The sequence below is a fragment of the Lagenorhynchus albirostris genome, chromosome 10 (genome assembly GCF_949774975.1).
Source record: "Lagenorhynchus albirostris chromosome 10, mLagAlb1.1, whole genome shotgun sequence".
Lineage (NCBI taxonomy): Eukaryota > Metazoa > Chordata > Mammalia > Artiodactyla > Delphinidae > Lagenorhynchus > Lagenorhynchus albirostris.
Window position 1 is genome coordinate 39,442,394 of NC_083104.1, and position 20,910 is coordinate 39,463,303.

At 54.3% G+C, this 20,910-nt stretch overlaps 2 protein-coding genes across 10 annotated transcripts in view; both read left to right on the plus strand.

Annotated features, from left to right (window-relative positions):
• Positions 1-2,459, plus strand: part of IP6K2 (inositol hexakisphosphate kinase 2) — a 29,232-nt gene extending 26,773 nt beyond the window's left edge. For all 7 annotated transcript variants that reach the window (XM_060161959.1, XM_060161958.1, XM_060161964.1 and 4 more), the window contains 2 exons: positions 1,066-1,241; positions 1,688-2,459. In XM_060161959.1, coding sequence (XP_060017942.1) covers positions 1,066-1,241; positions 1,688-2,188 — 677 coding nt within the window. In that variant the 3' untranslated portion in view covers positions 2,189-2,459. The remainder of the gene's footprint in view (positions 1-1,065; positions 1,242-1,687) is intronic.
• Positions 2,460-4,403: 1,944 nt separating this feature from the next.
• Positions 4,404-19,650, plus strand: NCKIPSD (NCK interacting protein with SH3 domain). 3 transcript variants are annotated; one of them, XM_060161966.1, is made up of 13 exons: positions 4,404-4,660; positions 7,227-7,336; positions 7,563-7,767; positions 7,940-8,030; positions 8,281-8,771; positions 10,027-10,197; positions 10,341-10,427; positions 10,516-10,654; positions 10,737-10,817; positions 11,020-11,148; positions 11,255-11,347; positions 11,475-11,647; positions 14,179-19,650. In XM_060161966.1, exons 1-13 carry the CDS (start codon positions 4,490-4,492, stop codon positions 14,380-14,382), a joined length of 2,145 nt encoding a protein of 714 aa, XP_060017949.1. In that variant the 5' UTR covers positions 4,404-4,489; the 3' UTR covers positions 14,383-19,650. The 3 variants fall into 3 exon arrangements, with proteins under 3 accessions (XP_060017949.1, XP_060017950.1, XP_060017951.1); XM_060161967.1 differs by lacking the exon at positions 10,737-10,817; XM_060161968.1 differs by lacking the exon at positions 7,227-7,336 and having other exon boundaries at positions 4,533-4,660.
• Positions 19,651-20,910: the final 1,260 nt, after the last annotated feature.

The following is a 20,910-nucleotide window of genomic DNA, read 5'->3' on the forward strand; positions in this document are numbered from 1 at the left end:
AGCCCGTGCACCACAACTACTGAGCCTGTGGTCTAGAGCCTGTGAGGCACAACTACTGAGCCCTCGTGCCACAACGACTAAAGCCCATGCGCCTAAGAGCCTGTGTTCTGCAACAAGAGAAGCCACTGCAATGAGAAGCCCACGCGCCGCAACAAAGAGTAGCCCCCACTCACCACAACTAGAGAAAGCCTGCACGCAGCAGCAAAGACCCAACACGGCCAAAAAAAAAAAAAGTAAGAACCATTCATTCCTAGCTTATAGGTTATACAACAGTGAGTGAGCAGGGGGTCATGGTTCACTGGCCCTGCTCTAGGAGCACTGGTCTGGGCACTAGGGGAGCTCATACATCCGGTCATTGTTTCTAGATCTTTTCAGTGCCCACGTCTGGGAAATATATATTTATTTTAAAGAGAAAACTTTTCATGAGTTCATACTGATATTTCTAGTTCATATTTAAGACTAGGATTTACTGAATTTATTTGATGTTCTGTTTGTAATTTAGGACATTTCTATTTTTGTTTTGTTTTGCTATTTGTGTCACTTTTTAAAAAATTTATTTATTTATTTATTTAAGGATGCTTTGGGTCTTAGTTGCAGCACATAGGATCTTCATTGCGGCATGCGGGATCTTTTAGTTGCAGCATGTGGGATCTTTTTAGTTGTGGCGTGCGAACCCTTAGTTGCCGGGATCTTAGTTGCGGGATCTTTTAGTTGCAGCATGTGGGATCTAGTTCCCTGACCGGGGATTGAACCCGGGCCCCCTGCATTGGGAGTGCAGCGTCTTAGCCACTGGACCACCGGGGAAGTCCCTAGGACAGTATGTTTTGGACCGTGGTCCCACATCTTGCTGAGTTCAGGGAATGATGTGTGTGTCTCCCAGGCTGTTCTCAGGCCAGTTCCCTGACAAGAATTGAAGGTGTCTTTCAGCCTTCTAGTCTGGGCTGCCTGCATGGGAGATATAGCAGGATCTCTGGGGTACTGTGTGCAGGCCTTGTACCCTGGGAATGCCAGGGCCCCGTGGAGCAGCACCTTTTCATTAGAGGGGCATTGTCCTTAACCACTCAGAATTTATCTTACTGGAGAACCTGACTTCCCGTTATGAGGTGCCTTGTGTCCTGGACCTCAAGATGGGTACGCGCCAGCATGGTGACGATGCTTCAGAGGAGAAGGCAGCCAACCAGATCCGCAAATGCCAGCAGAGCACGTCTGCAGTCATTGGTGTGCGCGTGTGTGGCATGCAGGTGAGAGGAGTGCAGGTGCGTGGTGTGGGCTGGCTGGGGCATCCAGGAGCTGCCATTCTCCCATCGTGGCATAGTCCCGTTTTCTCAAAAGATTCCAGATTTGAATGAACCTGTCACTTTCTGGTTAGAAAAGGAAGCATGCATGCATGGGTAATCGTCTCTGGGGCTGGCCTGGTTGGCTGAGTCCAGAGGCTGTGGACAGGAGGGGGAGAAAGGCAAAAAAGTTAGGCCCTCTCCACCAACACATACACTGAGCAGGGGGCTGGTGATGGAACCCAGGTCAGAGGGCTGTATCCTGAGTGGGTGTTGATTGGCAAGGACAGTGTCTCTTGTGATACTTAACAAATTAAAGGATCTGATCCAGGACTGTCATATCGCTGCCACTCCCCAGGGTCTAGGCCCTGAGATGGCTGTCAGCACCTCACCTGCTGGTCTCCCTCCCACAGGTATACCAGGCAGGCAGTGGGCAGCTCATGTTCATGAACAAGTACCACGGCCGGAAGCTGTCCGTGCAGGGCTTCAAGGAGGCACTTTTCCAGTTTTTCCACAACGGGCGGTACCTGCGCCGCGAGCTCCTGGGCCCTGTGCTTAGGAAGCTGACTGAACTCAAGTCCGTGTTGGAGCGACAAGAATCCTACCGCTTCTACTCAAGCTCCCTGCTGGTCATTTATGATGGCAAGGAGCGGCCTGAAGTGGCCCTGGACTCAGATGCTGAGGACTTGGAGGACCTGTCAGAGGAGTCAGCCGACGAGTCGGCTGGTGCCTATGCCTACAAGCCCATCGGCACCAGCTCGGTGGACGTGCGCATGATCGATTTCGCACACACCACTTGCAGGCTGTATGGTGAGGACAGTGTGGTACACGAGGGCCAGGATGCTGGCTATATCTTTGGGCTCCAGAGCCTGATAGACATTGTTACAGAGATAAGTGAGGAAAGTGGGGAGTGAGCTTGCTGGCTGCAGCAGTACCTGAGAGACTCTCTGTGTCCCAGGCACAGCTGTGCTGCGTCGGGGAGGAGGCCAGTATGGCCAGGCGGTGGCCCCTGCAGCCTGGAGCTGATGCGCAGAGGCCTCTATGAGTCCCAGCCTGAGCCAGCCCCAACCGCTGTCGGAGTCTTTATTTATTTTAACTCTCTTCAACATTCCACATTTGATGATGCAGATACCTCTTTCTTCCCTGAGTGTAAATGTTCTAATACAAATCTTTTTGTTAATTGTACACAGTGCTGCTGTCGTTCTTGCCCAAGGATAGGCAGCCAGCCCCCCTCCCAAACCTCAGAAACATCACATATGCCATGACCTTCACCCTGGCCCAGCAATATATTCCTTCCAGTGACCCCATCCCATGGACCCTAAAGTCACCATAGCCTCTTGGCTTAGTCCTCAGTCCCTTAACCGAGCACCCACACACATAACCGTAAATGGGTCCTTCTGGGATCTGTGCTGGTCTGTCCCAGCACCCCTTACGCAGAGAACTACACTTGACTGTTGATACAGGTCTTTCCCTGCCCTCATGTAGCTTAAGCCAAAGTTGGGCAGCAGGTGTGCCAAACCTTGGGTCCAGCTCCTGTGCCACTGGTAGCAGCTAATTGGCTGGACATTGTGATGTCAGACATCCTGGAGTCAATACTGGGGCCTCAGGTAGCCACCAGGCTTTGGTCTGTTGGCAGCCATTGGCTCTGTGGTCAAGGTCTTAGGAGGTCCCAGAAGGTGGGTGGCTTGATGGGAGGGGTTCTGAGCAGTGTGGTCCTCTTGGCCACACCACCTGTCAGCACTCCTACGCAGCCCTGGACCCCACTGCAACCACGCTAGTGTCATCCTTCATGTGGCTCCAGCCAGGGCAGCCCCTAAGAGAGCTACTTGTGCTCTGTGCTAGGACGGTTTCAGGGAGAGGTGTGGCAAGAGGTCTTGAACTGCAGACCCAGACACCAGGGAGAAGGACACAGAACCAGTGCTAAGAAGGTAGGGTCTGGATGTCCAGTTTTAGCAGCCCCACCCCTTGCCTTGCCTGAACCTCCTAGCACCTCCTCTCCAAGGTCCATTATGCCTGTATCCACTACGTCCAAAAACAGGCCAACTGCCTGGTTGTGCCTACAGCCCCTTCTCCCTGGGCCCAGGCTTCCAGAGGGGAATGTGGCTGGAGCAGCCCCTGGACAGAAATGGGAGGTCCCCAGGACCCTTAGGATCTCTCCCCGGAGTTTCCCCCTTCCCTCCTAGGACTTCAAAGACCTCACCAAGTCAGGGCTGACCGGAAGGTGGGCCAAACAAGCTCTTAAGGCCACATGGTGCCCCACTCCTCATCCTCCACCAGCCCTTCTGTCTGCTCTCAGAAGGAAGCATGAGAAATAAGATAACCTGGAGTTGTAAGTCCCCAAAGACAACAGAACAGAGTGATGTGATAGCGATTGATAGGGGTGGGAGCCTGCGGACTTTCTACTGTGAGGAAGGGAAGTGTGTCCCAGGCAGAGGAAACTATGCAAAGACCCACATTACAGAGGACGAGAGAAGCTAGTAGCCGAAAAGAGGAGGTGGGGTGGGGAGCAAGGATGGGAGGACTTTGGACAGAGAAATGGCTCCCTGTGGGTTTTGTTTTTACCGTCCCCCCCTCACTCTTGCTCCGCGTTGCCCACCACTGGGGCGGTAAGCGGGGTCAGGAGGCCTAGAGACACGGAGCAGACCCGGGCCCCGCGGGCGCCTCCAAGTGTCTCAAGATACAACAACGGGACTACCCTCACGGGGTCGCTGTCCTTATGTTAGTAGGTCAGGTCCCACTCCCCTGGGGTGGCAAGGACGCATGGGACTGTCAGCATCGGACAGAGGCCCTGTCTTTGGGCTGCGGGCGGAGCGCTCCTTCGGGAAGTCGGATGGGCCGCAGCACTAGGGCTTGGGCGGGTAAAGGGAGTGGAGGGCCGGGCGGGAAAGCTGGGTCTGGGGCTCTAGGTAGGGTGCTGGGGCAGGGAGTCGGGAGCTTGGAGACGCAGAAGTCCACGGAAGGGGCGGAAAGGGCAGCGGGTTCTCGGAGGCCGCGCCGGGCCGCGCCGGGCCGCGCAGCCTGTGGACACTAGGGGGCGCCGCGCTTCTGCGCAGGAGCCGACACATCCTGGGGCGGGGCTGCGGCGGGCGGGCGGGCGCGCGCGCGCGCACGCGCCGTGTGTCACGGGGCAGGGCGAGCGCGGTGAGGCGCTCCCGGCCTGGCGTCCTGGTTTCGCAGACCCTGCCGTCTCTCCTGCCCCGGCCCGACTCACCCTCATGTACCGCGCGCTGTACGCGTTCCGCTCGGCGGAGCCCAACGCGCTGGCGTTCGCCGCGGGCGAGACCTTCCTGGTTCTGGAGCGCAGCAGCGCGCACTGGTGGCTGGCGGCGCGGGCGCGCAGTGGCGAGACGGGCTACGTGCCGCCCGCCTACCTGCGCCGCCTGCAGGTGAGTGTGTCCCTCCCCGGCCCGGCCTCAGCCGCCCCTAGACTGAGCTCCAACATAGGCTCGCAGGACAGACCCCGGCACCCCAGGCCCGCCGGGACCTCCAGCAGATAAGGAGTTTGAGAATCTGACCGTGAAACCCCAGGAGGACTGGGACCCTAAGAGCCCGCGCCCCAACCCAAGACCAGGGCCTTGACAGCCAACTCTGAGGACTCAGATCTACCAAAAGCCCAGCTCTGGGACTGAGACTCCTCGGAATCCCAGAGCCATTGGGCCCCAACATCTGAACCTCCATCCGAATAGAATTCAAGAGTCAGTCCTGAGATTCCAGCACACCAAATTCTGAGCAGTTCCCCAGATCATTGAGACCCCAGAATTAATTGGCCCCTTCCCTGGATCACCAGGATCCCACACTTTTGCCTCCTTTTCCTCAGCTTCCACCACTGAGACCCGGGCAACCCTGGACACTGCCTGTTTCCCCACCATCTTCCATGCCTTTACACCCCCTCTCCCATTTGGACCTGAGAGCCATGGACACCCCCCTCCCCTAAATGACCCCCCAAGCCCTGAGACCTCAGTATCTTTTACTCTCCTGTACTCAGTCACCCCCTAAGCCTTTCCTAAGACACCTTCGTCAGTTCACTTTGAACCAGGGATCCCAGGCCCTGCTGACACTCCCTGGCACTACTCTCTCTCACAAGCCTCAGGCCCTAACTTTTCAGACTTCCTTTCTCTGAAGATGAGGGAGCTCCATCCCTCCTTGGCCCCCAGCCTGGGGTGGGGGCTGCTCCCATTGCAAGGAAGTGAGACCTCCCCATGGCGTCCCCGGTCTGGCTTTGGCCCCATTTCCTTCCAGAGGAGTCTGCAGCCCCAGTTCCTGTTTCCCCAAGAATAGTCCTGGTATGGGGGCTGGGATGTGTTGTCTCCAGCTGGTCTATTCTGATCACAGGGGGAAGGAGGGCCTGGAGCCTCCAGGTCTGCCCTGTGCCAGACACCCCCGCCCCATCCTAGTCCATAGCCTTTAGGAAACATCCTGTCCCAGCCCAGTTCAGGACAGAAATAACAGGATAAATTTGGAGATGTCATCTGGTCTTACCAGAGAGGATGGGCCCTGGTCCCTAAACCCTTGGCCTCATGGCATCTAGGAGTGTCTGGGTAAGAGTGAGAGCCCTGGACACCAGGGCTGCTGGGTCCAGGGTGAGCATGTCAGACCCAGCCTCTCTGGAGCTGGGAGCTTGTTGGAGCCTCTGAGGAAAGTCCTGCCTCTTCCCCAAGGGCCCAAGAGGCCCCTCCCCTGCCTGGGCCACTGGGGCTGGGTGTTTGGGGAGGGCAGAGAGGCTACCATCTTGTCTATCTGTTGGTTTCTTGCTGTATGTCTCCCTCTGCCTTCGTCTCTGTGGCTCTCTCTGTATCTCGGTGTCATTCTGACTCTCCACTTGTGTGTGTTTCTTCCTCCGACTCTCTTCCCTTCTCTGTCTCCAAATCTCAATTTCTTTCTGCGTGTCTCCCTCTGCTTCTCTCTCTCTCTCCCTCTCTCTCTCCCTCCCTCCCTCTCTCTCTCTCTCTCCATCTTTCTTGCTTTCTGTGTATCATCTGTCTTTCTCTGTCCCTCTTTCTGTCTGCTGTCTCCTGCACTCTGACACGCCCCGTGCTACCTGGAGGGCTTTGTTGACCTCTGAGTCCATCTGTTTGTCCCCATCAGAGAAGCTTCTCAAACCCACTCTGGTGTGATGTCACCTTAGTTCTGAGGCTCCTATGTCTGATGGACCATGTGTGCCAGGGGCAGCGAAGGGTGGGAGTGGCTGGTCCCACAGCTGCCACCCCCTACTCTGTACCCCATGCCAGCCAGGCTGGGTAGATTAGACCCCTGAGTTGCTGCGGATGGCAACACAGAATCTGGGGCAGGGGCCAGGTCCTGTGCTCATGTCTGTCTTTTGCCACAGACACAGAACTGCTGCTTCCCAGTGCAGGTCTGGAGGATTCCTGGAATAGCTTGAGGGGATGGGGGCTGGCAGCAGGGGTGGAGAGAGGCGATCCCTTTGGCCTGTCCTCAGCTACTAGGGCCTGCAGAAGGCTCTCTAAGGACAGGGCCGTCCTGGAGTGTGACCTTGGTTTTGTGAAGGATCAGCAAGATCCAGAGTGATTTGTTAAGACTTCCAGACACTAGAGGCTCCCTGCTTGGCATCTCAGCCTGGGATCTGAGCCAAGCCTAGGGATAGACTAAGTGTGTACTCCTGGCCTCAAACTGAGGGTCCATGGGCTGTGGTATTGCTCTAGACCCCAGGTTTTCGGCGACATCTTAGCTGAGAGCCTCACTGTGAGGTAAAATCCTGCTCGGGGCCCCAATATATAAAGCAGCAGCATGGGCCTTCCCCGTGGCCCAGCTCCCTGAGTGACGCAGTTTGAGAAGCCCATTTCATATTCTAGTTCAGCTTGCTGTGTTCACATCAGGCATTACAGGCTTTAGCTGTAGTGGTCCTTTGTCTGCCCCGGGCTCCATCCTGGGCTGGCTCTGGGCTCAGTACCTCACTTGGCCCCCAGGCCTAACTGCCCACCCCTGCCCCCACAGGGCCTGGAGCAGGATGTCCTCCAAGCCATTGACAGGGCCATTGAGGCTGTGCACAATGCAGCCATGCGGGATGGTGGCAAGTACAGCCTGGAGCAGCGCGGGATCCTCCAGTGAGTGGGGCGGGAGAACCGCCCAGTAAGCACCATGGGGTGGGGTCCTTCAGTGAGTACTGGGGACGCCAGAGAGCAGTGTTGGTAGCGCAGAGTGGGGTGGAGCCTGAGGGCAGTGGGAGGTTGGGGAGCCTGGGCTAGGGTGGGCCGCATCCCACGAGGAGCATGTGAGGACTTCGGGAGTCGTAAGGTAACTCCCCCAATAACCTCCCTGTCCCTCCCTCAGGAAGCTGATCCACCACCGGAAAGAGACCCTGTCCCGCAGAGGCCCCTCAGCCCCCAACCCGGCAGCTATGACCCCGTCCACCAGTGACCACCACCTGGATGCTGCTGCTGCCAGGCAGCCCAATGGGGTGTGTAGAGCTGGATTCGAGCGGCAGCACAGCCTGCCCAGTTCTGAGTATCTTGGGGCAGATGGAGGCCTCTACCAGGTACATGGTGAGAACATCCTAGGAAAGGGAGGTGGGTGGAGCTTAAGGCTTTGTCCAGAGGCGCCAGGGGTCCACTGGGGTCAGCGATGCCGCCTGGAACCATAGTCCTGCCCATGCCAAGCTCAGGGCACTAGCCAGGTTGTACCCTCAGATCCCACTTCTGTCCTCCCAGATCCCACCACAGCCTCGCCGAGCAGCACCCGCCACGCCACCCCCACCTGTGAAGCGCCGAGACCGCGAGGCCCTACTGGCCTCGGGGAGTGGTGAGAAGGCGGGGTTGGGGGACTCGGGGGGCACCCTGTACTTGGAATGGTTACTCTGCCTATGTCAGGGAACTGGGGGCTCCAGACTTGGGGGGAAGACAGGGCACGTGTTGGGGCAGTTGGGGGTTCTGGGCTTGGTGGGAGGGTCTGGCAGGTCTAGGCCCTGTACTGGGGGGCGGGGGCTCTGGGCTTGGAGGGGTTGGGGCCCCCAGGGGGCTACCCTAGCACAGCATCCCCTCTCTGCCCACAGGCGGCCGCAACACCACACCCTCTGGGGGCAGTTCTGTGTCCAGCGGCTCCTCTGTCAGCAGCACCTCCCTTGACACACTCTATACCGGCTCCAGCTCATCGGAGCCAGGCCCCAGCTGCTCACCCACGCCCCCACCTGTGCCCCGCCGAGGCACGCATACCACTGTGTCCCAAGCTCAGCCCCCTCCCTCCAAGGTGCTAAACTCGGAGCCCCCTACAGAGGAGGCAGCAGTTGATACAGCCCCAGCCCCTGATGAGCTGGAAGCCCTGGGTGCACTGAGCCTGGGGACCACAGAAGAGAAGGCGCTGGCTGAGACTGCTGTGCCCAGGACCATTGGGGCAGAGCTGATGGAGCTCGTGCGGAGGAACACCGGCCTGAGCCATGAGCTGTGCCGAGTGGCCATTGGCGTCGTGGTGGGTCACATCCAGGCCTCAGTGCCGGCCAGCTCACCTATCATGGAGCAGGTCCTCCTCTCACTGGTAGAGGGCAAGGTGAGGGTGGGCAACAGGGCTAGGGGCCTCCCCATCCTGGGGCTGCCCTACAGCCCCTGCCCCTTCCCCACCCTCACACTGTGTCCAGCCTTTACCTGACAGGTCTTTGTTGAGCTCTAGCTCTTGGCTTCCTTGTGCTGGGTACTGGGGACATTTGGGCTGATCCCTGAAGGAGAAAGGGAGGAAGAGTATTCCAGGCAGAGGCTCAGGCTGGACGAGGGCCATGAGGCAGGACCGAGCTTGGCTCACAGGAAGAAGTGGAACAAGGCCAGCATGGCTGGAACACAGCGGGTGAGGGAGGGAGCAAGTGGTGTGGTTGGAGGTGAGACCTGGGGCAGGTGACAGATGAGACAGCCGTGGGTGGCCAGGAGTTCTCTCAGGCTGCAGGGAAGGAATGGACATAAGGCATGAGAGAGGGCAGTGTCATGCTGGCCTTGGCAGTGGAGAGCAGTGGGTGCTTCGAGAGCTATGATGGAGGCCTGAGTGCTGACTGAGATGTGAATGAGGTATGTGTGGATCATGGGCGGGTGGGATCCTTTGCCAAGGTTGGGGCACTGGTCAGGGAGCAGGATTGGGGGGCATGAGTCAAGTCTACACGGTGGGGGCCAGATGGGCCAGAGGTCTCTCCTTAGGGCTCCATGGCTCCTGCAGCTCTGGTTTGGGGTGTGGGGAGCAGTGAGTCAGTGGGCTTGCCTGTGCTGGGACACTGGATCAAGAGGAACATGGCAGGTGGGTAGATGACAGGCCTGTCCCACTTTGTGTAGAATCAGGGGGTGGAGTCTCAGTCACATTCAGGCGGTGAGGAGTTGGCGGCCTTCCTCATGGAGGATGTTTATCCAGGTCTGGGACAGGAGGCAAGTTTTTGGAGAACACCCCACGGATGTGTCTCAAGCAGAATCCTGTCCCAGACGGTTGTTAAGACTTGGGGGCAGTGGAATTACTTGGGGAGGGGGTATAGAACTGGGTCAGTGCCCTTGGCGGCCTCGATGTTGGGGAATGGGCTGTGGGAGCAGGTCTTCTGTGGGAGCTTGATGGGAGCAGCGGGGAGGAGGGAAGAGAACTGGGGGCTGGTCCCCTCACCCTTCCTGCGACGACGCTGACTCCAGGCAGCTCTGGTAGGTGAGGCTGGAGCCCCCTGCCTGACACTGGCCTGGAGCTCATGCCATGACCTCAGGGTCTAGGTTGAACTCCAGGCCTTGTGGGCCTCCTGGAGATGGTGTGGGGCAAGTGTCCTGAGCCAGACCTCTTCCTCCAGGACCTGAGCACTGCCCTGCCCTCAGGGCAGGTCTGCCACGACCAGCAGCGGCTGGAGGTGATCTTTGCAGACCTGGCCCGGCGGAAGGATGACGCCCAGCAGCGCAGCTGGGCCCTGTATGAGGACGAGGGTGTCATCCGCTGCTACCTGGAGGAGCTGCTGCACATTCTGGTGCGGGCTGGGTGCCCCCAGATGTCCCCCACCCCTGCCCCATCCCTCCCCAGTGCTCGGGAGTCTCCCCTATTCATCCTCAGCTCACTCACATGTGGCCACCTTACACTGAGTGACTCCATCACACTTCGTCCTCCCCACAGACGGATGCAGACCCTGAAGTTTGCAAGAAAATGTGCAAGAGGAATGAGTTCGAGTCTGTCCTGGCCTTGGTGGCCTATTACCAAATGGTGTGTGGGAAACAGAGGGGAGGGGGCACAGAGGGACCTGGGTAGAGGTGGGGGTTCCGGGCATTGAGCACACAGGGTCCCCTGCCAGGAGCACCGGGTGTCGCTGCGGCTGCTGCTCCTCAAATGCTTCGGCGCCATGTGCAGCCTGGACGCAGCCATCATCTCTACACTAGTGTCATCTGTGCTGCCTGTGGAGCTGGCGCGGGACATGCAGACAGACACGCAGGGTGAGTGAGGGGCAGCTTCCTGCCAGCTGGGGAGGTTCCCGCCACCTGGGGGGCTCTGACCGCCTGCTTTGCTCCCCCGCAGACCATCAGAAACTCTGTTACTCCGCCCTCATTCTGGCCATGGTCTTCTCCATGGGGGAGGCAGTGCCCTATGCACACTATGGTAAGAAGGCAGGTCACTGACCAGCGGACCACAGGGAGCCCACAGCCCGCTGGAGGTGGGGCCCATGGCCCAAGGGGCTGGGCACCCACTGACTGTAGTCTGACTGAATGTCTCCAGGGCTCACAGAAACCCAGGGAGGCTGGGCGGTGTGGCGGTGTGTGACGGGGGGCGGGCTGCAGACTTCCACGTGCCCCTCTCCCAGAGCACCTGGGCACACCCTTCGCCCAGTTCCTGCTGAGCATCGTTGAGGACGGGCTGCCCTTGGACACCACCGAGCAACTGCCGGATCTCTGCATGAATCTACTTCTGGCTCTCAATTTGCACCTGCCAGGTGGGGGCAGGGCCTGACGGGGGTGGCTGACTCGCCGTAGGGGGGAGGAGGGGGGCTCTCCAGGCTTAGCACCTGTGCTGTTGTCTACCCCCGTGTCCTTCCTCAGCCCCTGACCAGAACTTCATCATGGCCGCTCTGAGCAAACACGCCAATGTCAAGATCTTCTCCGAGAAGCTACTGTTGCTCCTGAACAGAGGGGGTGAGGGCCCAGGAATCTGTGTGGGGCCCCTTCGATGTCCTGTGACTCCATGACCTCTGTAACTCGCTGGGGTGACTCTGGGCCCCCTCGAGGACTGCCCTGACCCCCTCTTTCCCCTGCCTTCTAGATGACCCCGTGCGCATCTTTAAGCATGAACCTCAGCCGCCACACTCCGTCCTCAAGTTCCTGCAGGACGTGTTCGCCAGCCCCGCCACAGCTGCCATCTTCTACCACACGGATATGATGGCGCTCATCGACATCACCGTGCGGCACATCGCGGACCTGTCGCCTGGAGATAAGGTGCCTGGGGATGGCAGCTGTGTAGAAACTAACAAAAGGGGGGCACCTGACACTGAATGGAGACTAGGACGAGGGGCACTGCTGGAGCCAGGTAAGTGTGGGAGGCCGCTCAACCATGACAGGTGTGCCAAGACCCAAGGGAGCCCGCCATGAGGTGGTCGGGGGTGGGCTGTCTGAAGAAAGCAGGAGTGGAGGGAGTGGTGGGAGGTGAGGAGGAGGAAGTAGAGTTTACACAAAGCCTTGGAGGCTGCGGCGGGAGGTTGTCACCCCTTCTCAGGGGCAGGGGAAGTGATCTGATTACCATCCTGAATGAAACGGAGACTGAAAGCACAGCAGAAGCAGGAGGCTGGTGAGGAGGCGGCTGCAGCTGTCCATGTGGCACGAATAGGCTGGGAGAGGAGGTCAGGCTGGGGTGTGTTGGAGGTGGGTTGGCAGGGCTTGCTGCTGGATTGGTCTGGAGCAACCGGGTGGATGAAGTGCCGATTGCTCAGGTGGGGAAGAACCTTTGAATAGAGTTGTGTTTTGATGTGTCAAGACTGAGAAGATACCTGTTGGACATCCAGGTACAGAGGACCTGGGGTGTGAGTTGGGACTGGAAAGAGACACTTTGGAGTTGGCTGTGCATAGATGTGCTGGGAAGCCTGTGACAGTGCGGTCACCTAGGGTGTGGGATGGATGGGACAGAGGGAAGCTCAGGCCTCAGCCCAGGGCACAGTCGGGGCACATAGGGAGACACCCAGGAGGAAAACCAAGAGAGCAGGAGCCCAAAGCCACGTGTATGGAGGAGGAGGGGGATGAGCCGTCTCCACAGTTAGGAGCCCGAGTGAGATGAGGCCTGAGAATGAGCCACGGGATTCGCCACATGGAGATGAGGCATGATTCACAAGCAGCGTCCATGGACTGGAGGGAAGAGAGTCCGAGTGGGAAGTTGAAGAGAGGATTTGAAGTTGGAGGGGAGTAGAAAGGGGGAAGATGGGAGCAGTGAATGGAGACAACCTTCGTGTGTTTTTAAGTGAAGGGGAGCAGAGAAAGGTGGGGGATCACTGGAGGGAGACATGGGGTCAGGGAAAGTCTTGTAAAGGTGGGAGATGCTGGTGCATGTCTGAGTCAGAGGGAATGATCCAGCACGCCAATCATGGAGAAACGGCTGATGTGTCGGGAGAGTCAGCCGCTGTGGGTGTCAAGTAGGTCAGGCAGCAGGGGAGGGTCCAGGCCCCCCTGGAGGGATGGCCTCTGGCAGGAGCCAGGACAGTTCATTCACTGGGGACAGGTGAGGTGTGGGTGCCGGGGGAAGACCAGGCATTTCTGAAAGTCTGCTTGTTTTCTGCATGAAGCACAAAGCCAACTGATCGGGCCGTTTAGGTTTGGAAAATGGAGAGAAGGTGGGCAGTGGTCCTTTCAGGAACAGTGAACGTGGCAGAGGAAAGTGGCAGGGGTGCCAGGCAGTGAGGTTTGTGGTGGCGAATGCCGTTCAAGCCTGCACAAGACTCTAATTGTCTGCTGCTTAGCTTCTAGGATTTGATTGGCAGGTGCTTTTTGGTCTGACCAGGGTTGGGAGTTAGCAGGGTGATGCTGCCTAAAGAAGGTTTGAGTATTGACTCCTCTAATCAGAGGTAAAGGGAGAAATGAGGGATGGTGAGGGGAGCAAATGGAGGAAAAAGTGCTGGCGCCAGGTCAATGGATCAGGGTCTCAGTGAGGATAAGGAGCAGCTGGGGTGTCAGATTGGAGTGGTTCTTGGAGCTGTTAAAGCCAGAGGTGCTGGAAGGGTGGGTTGGCGGGGAGTGTTGGAGATGGATTCACGGCACACGTAGAAGGCAAGACGGCCGGGTCTTACTGGGACGGATTGGATTCGGGGTGTGGGGAGAAAGGAACCGGAGGGGACACGTGCAGTTTTGGCTTGAGCACTTGAATGGACAGCAGTGCTCTTTATTAAAATAAAGAACACGAGAAAGCCTTCAGCTTTGGGAAGATGGGGAAGATCACGAGTTTGATGGTTGTTATGTGAGTTTGAGTTCTCTCTGAGATAAGCAGGAGGTGACAAGTGGGCAGTTGGATTTTCTCATCTGCAGCTCACCGGAGAGTCTCTGCAAGAGGTTTGAGTGGGGGTCACTATTTGAAGCTGTGGGTGTGAATGAGATCTTCCAGGGTGAGAGGATAGAGTGAGAAGCAGAGGGCCTCCAACAGACAGACAGCAGCCCCACAGGGGCCCAGCATTACAGGAGGGATGGGGGCTCGCTGCTTCCCCTCGCCACCTCTCTGAGGCAGGACTTCCCTGGGCCGGCCGCGTTCTGGGACTGTGTGTGTCTCAGATGATTTATTTATTCACTTACTTATTCAACGACTATCAAAGGCCAGTTCTGTGCCAGGTCCACTCTGGGTGCTGGGGATGCAACCCTGATCTTCAGTGGTGTGAGGTGGTCCACAGCCCTGGGGTCCGTGTGGCTGCCAGGAGGCAGTAGTGGCCTGTCCCTGTCTGGTGGCAGTCTCAGTGCCTCCCTGGGGTCCCTGAGCTTGCCTGGTCTCCCCACAGCTTCGCATGGAGTACCTCTCCCTGATGCACGCTGTGATCCGCTCCACACCCTACCTACAGCACCGCCACCGGCTCCCCGACCTGCAGGCCACACTGCGACGCATCCTAACCGAGGAGGAAGCCTCGCCCCAGTGTCAGATGGACCGCATGATTGTCCAAGAGATGTGCAAGGAATTCCCGGTGCTGGGCGAGGCCCCCAGCTAGCACCTTCTTTTCCTCCCTTCCCTGCAGCCCTGGGTAGGGTGCAGGGGACTCGGAGGCTTGGCCCTAAGAATGTTTTGCACTGACAGTGTGAGGGGCGGTGATGGTGGAAGGGACCTAAGCAGGGGCCCCCACCTGAAATAGAGCTAATGAGAGGGGCCAAGCGCAGGATTAGGGACCACGCGCTGGGAGCTATGCTGGGGCAGGGGGAGTGTGAACTGAAGCCCCTCCATCTCCCGCTGGGCTGCCTCTTCAGCATGCCTCCCCACCCCATACACATGCACACTCAGAGTCCTGCTGCTGCTCCAGGCTGGGCCAGAGCCCTCATCCCCCGCGCCCACCTGGTCTGTGTCCTGGGCTTCAGCAAGCCGTGTCCCTGGGGTGAGAGGAGGCACGTTCCGCCAGCTCTGTTCTTTGCCTTAGCTTCACAGTGAGTGCTGCTCATGTGCTCTGTCCCCCCAGCCGCCACCCCGTGGGGGTCTCTGCCCCCACTCCAGCCCCCAGAGGTCTTGGCCAAGCTGCTTCTTTGAAAGCAGAGTCTTAGAGACAGGCCATCCACCCTGGAGCCTCACAGAATGAGGTGATGGCACTGATAAAGCCAATGACAGAATCTATTTTCTCTGTAAAAACGTAGACTGAAAAGCCATGTGTATTTTCCTATGTGCTGCAGCTCAGCTTGGAAATAAATCACAGGCATCTGGAAACAGGCTTCCCTGTATGATCCTGAGTGGTGGTGGGAGAGGATGGTCAGGGGCACTGGGGCCTCAGGACCTCGTCACTAGCTTGCCCTGTCCTCTCCAGCCTGAGGAGGTGATGGTCCCTAACAGGCCTCTCCATCGAGGTCCCTTGAGCCCTGTTCCAGCCTCTCTTCCCTGGGTTCCCACTTCTTCTGGGCCACAGCCACAGCCACTGAGAGCCCCATGGTCCATTTGCAGGTGACTGCCCCTCCAGGCTTCACTTACATCTTTCTTTGCCTTGAATGCCGTGTCTGTCTCCCCTGTTGAAACCCTATATCCTTTATACCTGTTCTCAAATGAAGGGGCTCCTATCCAAGCCCTGGCCTCCCTGAACTCTTAGGGCTGCCCAACTGTTTCCCTTCCTTATTTGTCTTCCTCTGGATCCAGCGAGGTTCCCTCATTTTGCAGCCTTAGCGGAGATTTGGTAATTACAGTAGGACAAAAAGAATATCTCAACAAGTGTGGGGTTAGTTGTGCACTGTTTGAGGGGAATCAGAGGCCAACGTTGGGCAAAAAACTTTTTCCTCGTGGGCTCCCCAGTTAACTAAGGCTGTCACCATAAGTTGGGGAAGAGAGTCAGAACCTGTAGGCAGACACCAGGCAGCAGTGGTTTCCATCAGTTCCCTTCAGTTTGTTACCCAAGATGATTCTCATCAGATTCCACACATCCAGAATCACTGATGCTGTGACTTCTTGCCACGACTTTTCCTTTCTTAATGGGGTGCTGAAGGCAGAGGGCTTTTACTCTCAGCAGAACGGACTACGGCAAGAAGCCCAGCAAGGCCAGTCCAGGGGTGGGGTCCCAGGGAAACAGGTCCGTGGGAGCAAAGCACAGGAGGCCAGCAGGGAGATGTCCTTCCTGACCTGTTGACTCTTCCAGAAGTTTAAGTGCACAGGCTCACCTGGACCTGAGGAGGAGCTGACACAGTTGTCTGCAAGAAAGCTCTGTGTGGTACAACCTGGTCACTTCATCCTGGAGGCCTCTGCCTCCCTTCCACAGACGGAATCAACAACGCTGACTTCCAGGTACAGCTCCTTTCTCATTGGAGTGCTGAAGGCGGAGAACCATGGTTCTCCTCCTGAGAGCAAGTAACTCAGTGATAAGCACAGGTCCTCAGGAAGCTGAGGCAGGAACATTTGATAGCCTCTGTGCCTTGCTCTGTTTGCTGTTAGGCTGCACACACTGACCTCGTGGGAAAAGCAGGGCAGTGCTTTGCCATCTGTCCTAGTGCTGGCCCCCGTGAGAAACGAAGTGCAGCCCCGTGGCTGGAAGATCAGAGCCCCTGCCCACTTCTGTGTGATTGTCCAGGGGACCCTTGCATGTGTTTGTAAGGAGACACTCAGAAGGGCCAGGACTCCAGGACCGTCAATAAACACGTTGATGGTGTCTCACCGCACAGAATTAAAGCTACCAAGGACAATGACTAGCCAGAGAATTCCTCAGGGAAGGAACTGTCTGAGAGAATACCTCTGACTGCTTGGAAGGATGGTAGACGTGGATGTGGTTAGGCAGGGGAAAGGGCAAAGAGAGAGAAAACTAAGGCACTCAAAGAAGGGAGTGACAGGGTGGGGCTGAGGAAAACTCAAATTTTGAGGGGCAGTGAGGGCTGGGCGTTTGGGCCAACCTCTGGGCTAGAAGTGGGTCCCTACAGGTGTGGTACCATGTCTGTGGGACATGTCTGAGTACAACATGCTACATGTGCATAAGGCAACTCCAGGGTAAGGGGTTGGGTGAAGACCACCTGCCTGCTCAGTCCCCAAAAGATACAGACTGAGGCTCCAAGTATGTGAGGATAACCTTTTCTTTTTCTCTCTTATTTAATGGAAGAATAACATACTATGAAAGCTACAGTATGCAAAGAGTACAGCTAATGAATTATGACGGAAGATGCTAATGTAGTCACCACCCAGTGTCACTAGTTCCCAAAGCCCACTGTGCACCCCTCTCAATCACCAACTCCTTCCTTCTCCCCAGACCTCTTCCCTAGAGGTAATTACTGATAAGTTTTGCCTGTTTTTGAACTTTATATAAATAGAATCATATAGACACTGGCTTCTTCACTCACCAAGTTTTTGAGGTTTGTCTATGTCATAGTATGTGGTTGCAGTTTGTTCATTCCCAGTGTCGTGTGGGTTACACCCTCATTTATTTATCCACAGTTAACGACTGTGGATAAATTTCAGTTTCCAATTTTTGTCTATTACGAATTGTGCTGTCAGGAGCACTGTTGTACATGTCTTCTTGTTGCTCATATGCCTTGCACCAGGAGGTATATCCTCAAGAGTGGAATTGCAGGGTCACAGGCAGAAACTGCCAAATAGTTTCCCAAAGTAGTTGTACCAGTGTACTCTCCTCCACTGGTGCCTGAGTTCCAGCTGCTCTATATCTTTCCCAAAACCTGGTGTTGTCAGTCATTTTCATTTTAGTCATTCTGGTGCAGTATAGTAGTATTTGCTTTTACACTTGCGTTTCCCTGACGGCTAAAGAGGTTGAGCACCTTTTCATTAGTTTACTGGCTATTTGGATCTTCTCTTGTGAAGCACCTGTTCACATCTCTTGCACATTCATCGACTGGGTTGTCTATCTTTTGTTGGTTTGTAGTATGTATTCAGGATATGAGTCCTTGGGTTGTATATCTTACAGTATCTTCTCCCATTCTTAACATCTTTTGATGAAAGGAAGTTCTTAATTGTAATGTAATCCAGTTTTTCAGTATTTTCCTTTATGGTTAGTACATTTTGTATCCTATTTAAAAAATATATATTTGCGGACTTCCCTGGTGGCGCAGTGGTTGAGAGTCCGCCTGCCGACGCAGGGGACACGGGTTCGTGCCCCGGTCTGGGAAGATCCCACATGCCGCGGAGCGGCTGGGCCCATGAGCCATGGCCGCTGAGCCTGCGCGTCCAGAGCCTGTGCTCTGCAACGGGAGAGGCCACAACAGTGAGAGGACTGTGAACCCCCCCCACAAAAAAATATATATATATACATATATATATATATTTGCTTAAAGTCATGAAGAACTTCTGTGTTCTCTTCTAAAAGCTGCATTGTCTTTCCTTTCATATTCACATGTCAAACCTGGAATTGATTATGAAGGTAGTATGAAGTAGGGGTCTCATGTAATTTTTTTCTACATGGATGTCCAATTGACCCAGCACCATTTATTGGAAAGCCCATCCTTTGTGTTGGCTCTTAAGAGCCACCCTTGTCAAAATTCAAGTCTCCACACATCTTTAGACCCCTCTCTGGATTTTGTTCCATTCATCTGTCTATTCCTGCACCAGCACCATACAGTCTTGGTTTCTGTAGCTGTAGCTTTCTTGATCTCCTATAGACGAAGCTGTTCTCCTACTTGGATTTTCTTCAGACTGTCTTGGGTATTCCTGGCCCTCGTACGTTTTAGAATCCAGTTTGTCAGTTTACACACACACACACACACACACACACACACACACACACACACACTACACAGTATCTACTGGGATTTCTATCGGAGTTGCGTTGAATCCATTCTTTGGGAAGAATTAGCATGTGTGCAATACAGGCATACCTCATTTTGTTGCACTTCACAGATAAACTGCATCTGTTACAAATTGAAAGGTATTGAAGGTTTGTGGCAAACCCTGTGTCAAGCAAGTCTAATTGTTGCCAATTTTCCAACAGCATTTGCTCACTTCGTGTCTCTGTGTCACATTTTGGTAATTCTCATAATACTTCAGACTTTATCATTATTATATTTGTTATGATGATCTGTGATCAGTGATCTTTAATGTTGTTTTTCTTTTATTTTTGGCCACGCCATGCAGCATGCGGGATCTTAGTTCCCCCACCAGGGATCGAACCCGTACCCCCTGCAGTGGAAGTGCTGAGTCCTAACCACTGGACCACCAGGGAATTCCCTGGTGTTACTTTTCAAAAAGATTACCACTCACTGAAGGCTCAGGCGATGGTTAGCATTTTTTAGCAATAAGGTTTTTTTTTTTTAAATTTTGTGGTCCCCCCACCTTTTTAGGTTTTGATTTTCTCTTTTTAAAAAAATATTTATTTGGTTGCACTGGGTCTTAGTTGCAGCAGGTGGGCTCCTTAGTTGTGGCTCATGGGCTCCTTAATTGCGGCAGGCAACCTCCTTAGTTGTGGCATGCGAACTCTTAGTTGCCGCACGCATGTGGGATCTAGTTCCCTGGCCAGGGATCGACCCCAGCCCCCTTGCATTGGGAGCACAGAGTCTTAACCACTGCGCCACCAGGGAAGTCCCAGCAATAAGGTATTTTTAATTAAGGTATGTGCATTTTTTAGGCATAATGCTGTTATTGCAAACTTAATAGACTCTAGTCTAAACATAACTTTTATATGCCCTGGGAAACCAGAAAATTTGTGTAACTCACTTCATTGTGATATTTGCTTTATTGCGGTGGTCTGAAACTGAACCCACAGTATCTCCGAGGTATGCCTGTATTTAATCTTTCAGTCTTTGAACATAGTTTTCCACTCCATTTATGTCTTTATTTCTCTCAATAATGTTTTTTTCTTCCAGTGTTTCTTGAGATATAATTGACATATAGCACTATATAGGTTTAAGGTATACAGCCTAATGATTTGACTTACATACATCATGAAATGATTATCGCAGTGTTTAGTGTCAATAATGTTTTATTGTGTGTGTGTATGTGTGTGTGAAGAGTCATTGCACATATTTCATTATATTTATTCTAGCATTTTACCTACATGATGCTACTGTAAATCACATCATGAAAAAAATTTTTCTCACCTGTTGATATATAGAAATTACAACTGATTTTTATATATTGACCTTGCATCCAGTGAATGCTAAACTCTAACAACTTATCTATAAGTTCTTTTGGATTTTTTGCATACACATTCCTGTTGCCTGTGAATAAGTTTTCTTTTTTCCTTTCCAATCCTTGTACCTTTTTACTGTTTTTCTTGCCTTACTGTGCTGGCGAAGCCCTCCAATATAATATTAAGGCTTGTTGTCAAGAATGTGAAATGTTTTCCTCTAGCAATGCTCTGCTGCTCCAGAGGTGAGGAATTCACAAGTAGTCTATTTTTTTTCACAATTCACAACATTTTATTCAAGTTAATACATTTCATTCAGTAATCAGCCATATTATCCTTGGCACCATTAATAACCCCTTAATCACAAGAGAAACAGAGGGAAAGACTGAGATTTATGTGTAGAAGTTGATCTCCACCAAAACTAATTCATAGTCCATCATCTTTCATGGTTGTGCTTTTACTTGAGGCCTCTTTTTGGGGCGAGGGGGCTGTTTCTCATAAGTGTTTGCTTAAAACAAATAACATGACCTACGTGGAAGGAAAATAAGGTCTAGTCCCTAGTGAACAAGCAGGGGATCCTCCAGGAAAGGAGCCCTAAAGGCTCCTTGAAGTGACAGTAACCCTTCTGCCCCAACCAGTCAGTAGTAAGTTATAACCAGGTGAATGAGAGAGGTAGTAACTAGCTGGAGAACCCATGGTCTAGACTCTCCAGAACAGGAATGGCTGAGTGAGTCAGAACTGGAGGGAGACATCTACAGTGTCCGGAAAAAGTGACCAAGAATAGGAAAGTGTGAAAAAGATACAGGTTTCCCACCAGGGGACCCACAGAAAGATGGTGGTACCAGTCAAGGGCAGTCCTGTCCTTTTCTCTGACACAAGGTTACACTGAATGGGTTCTGCAATTTTCAGATAAAAATTGGAATGACGCTGAACAAGTCAAAGTGAAATCAGAGTTTCCCTCCTTTGTTCGGTAGACACTGATAGAACAGCTGTGTG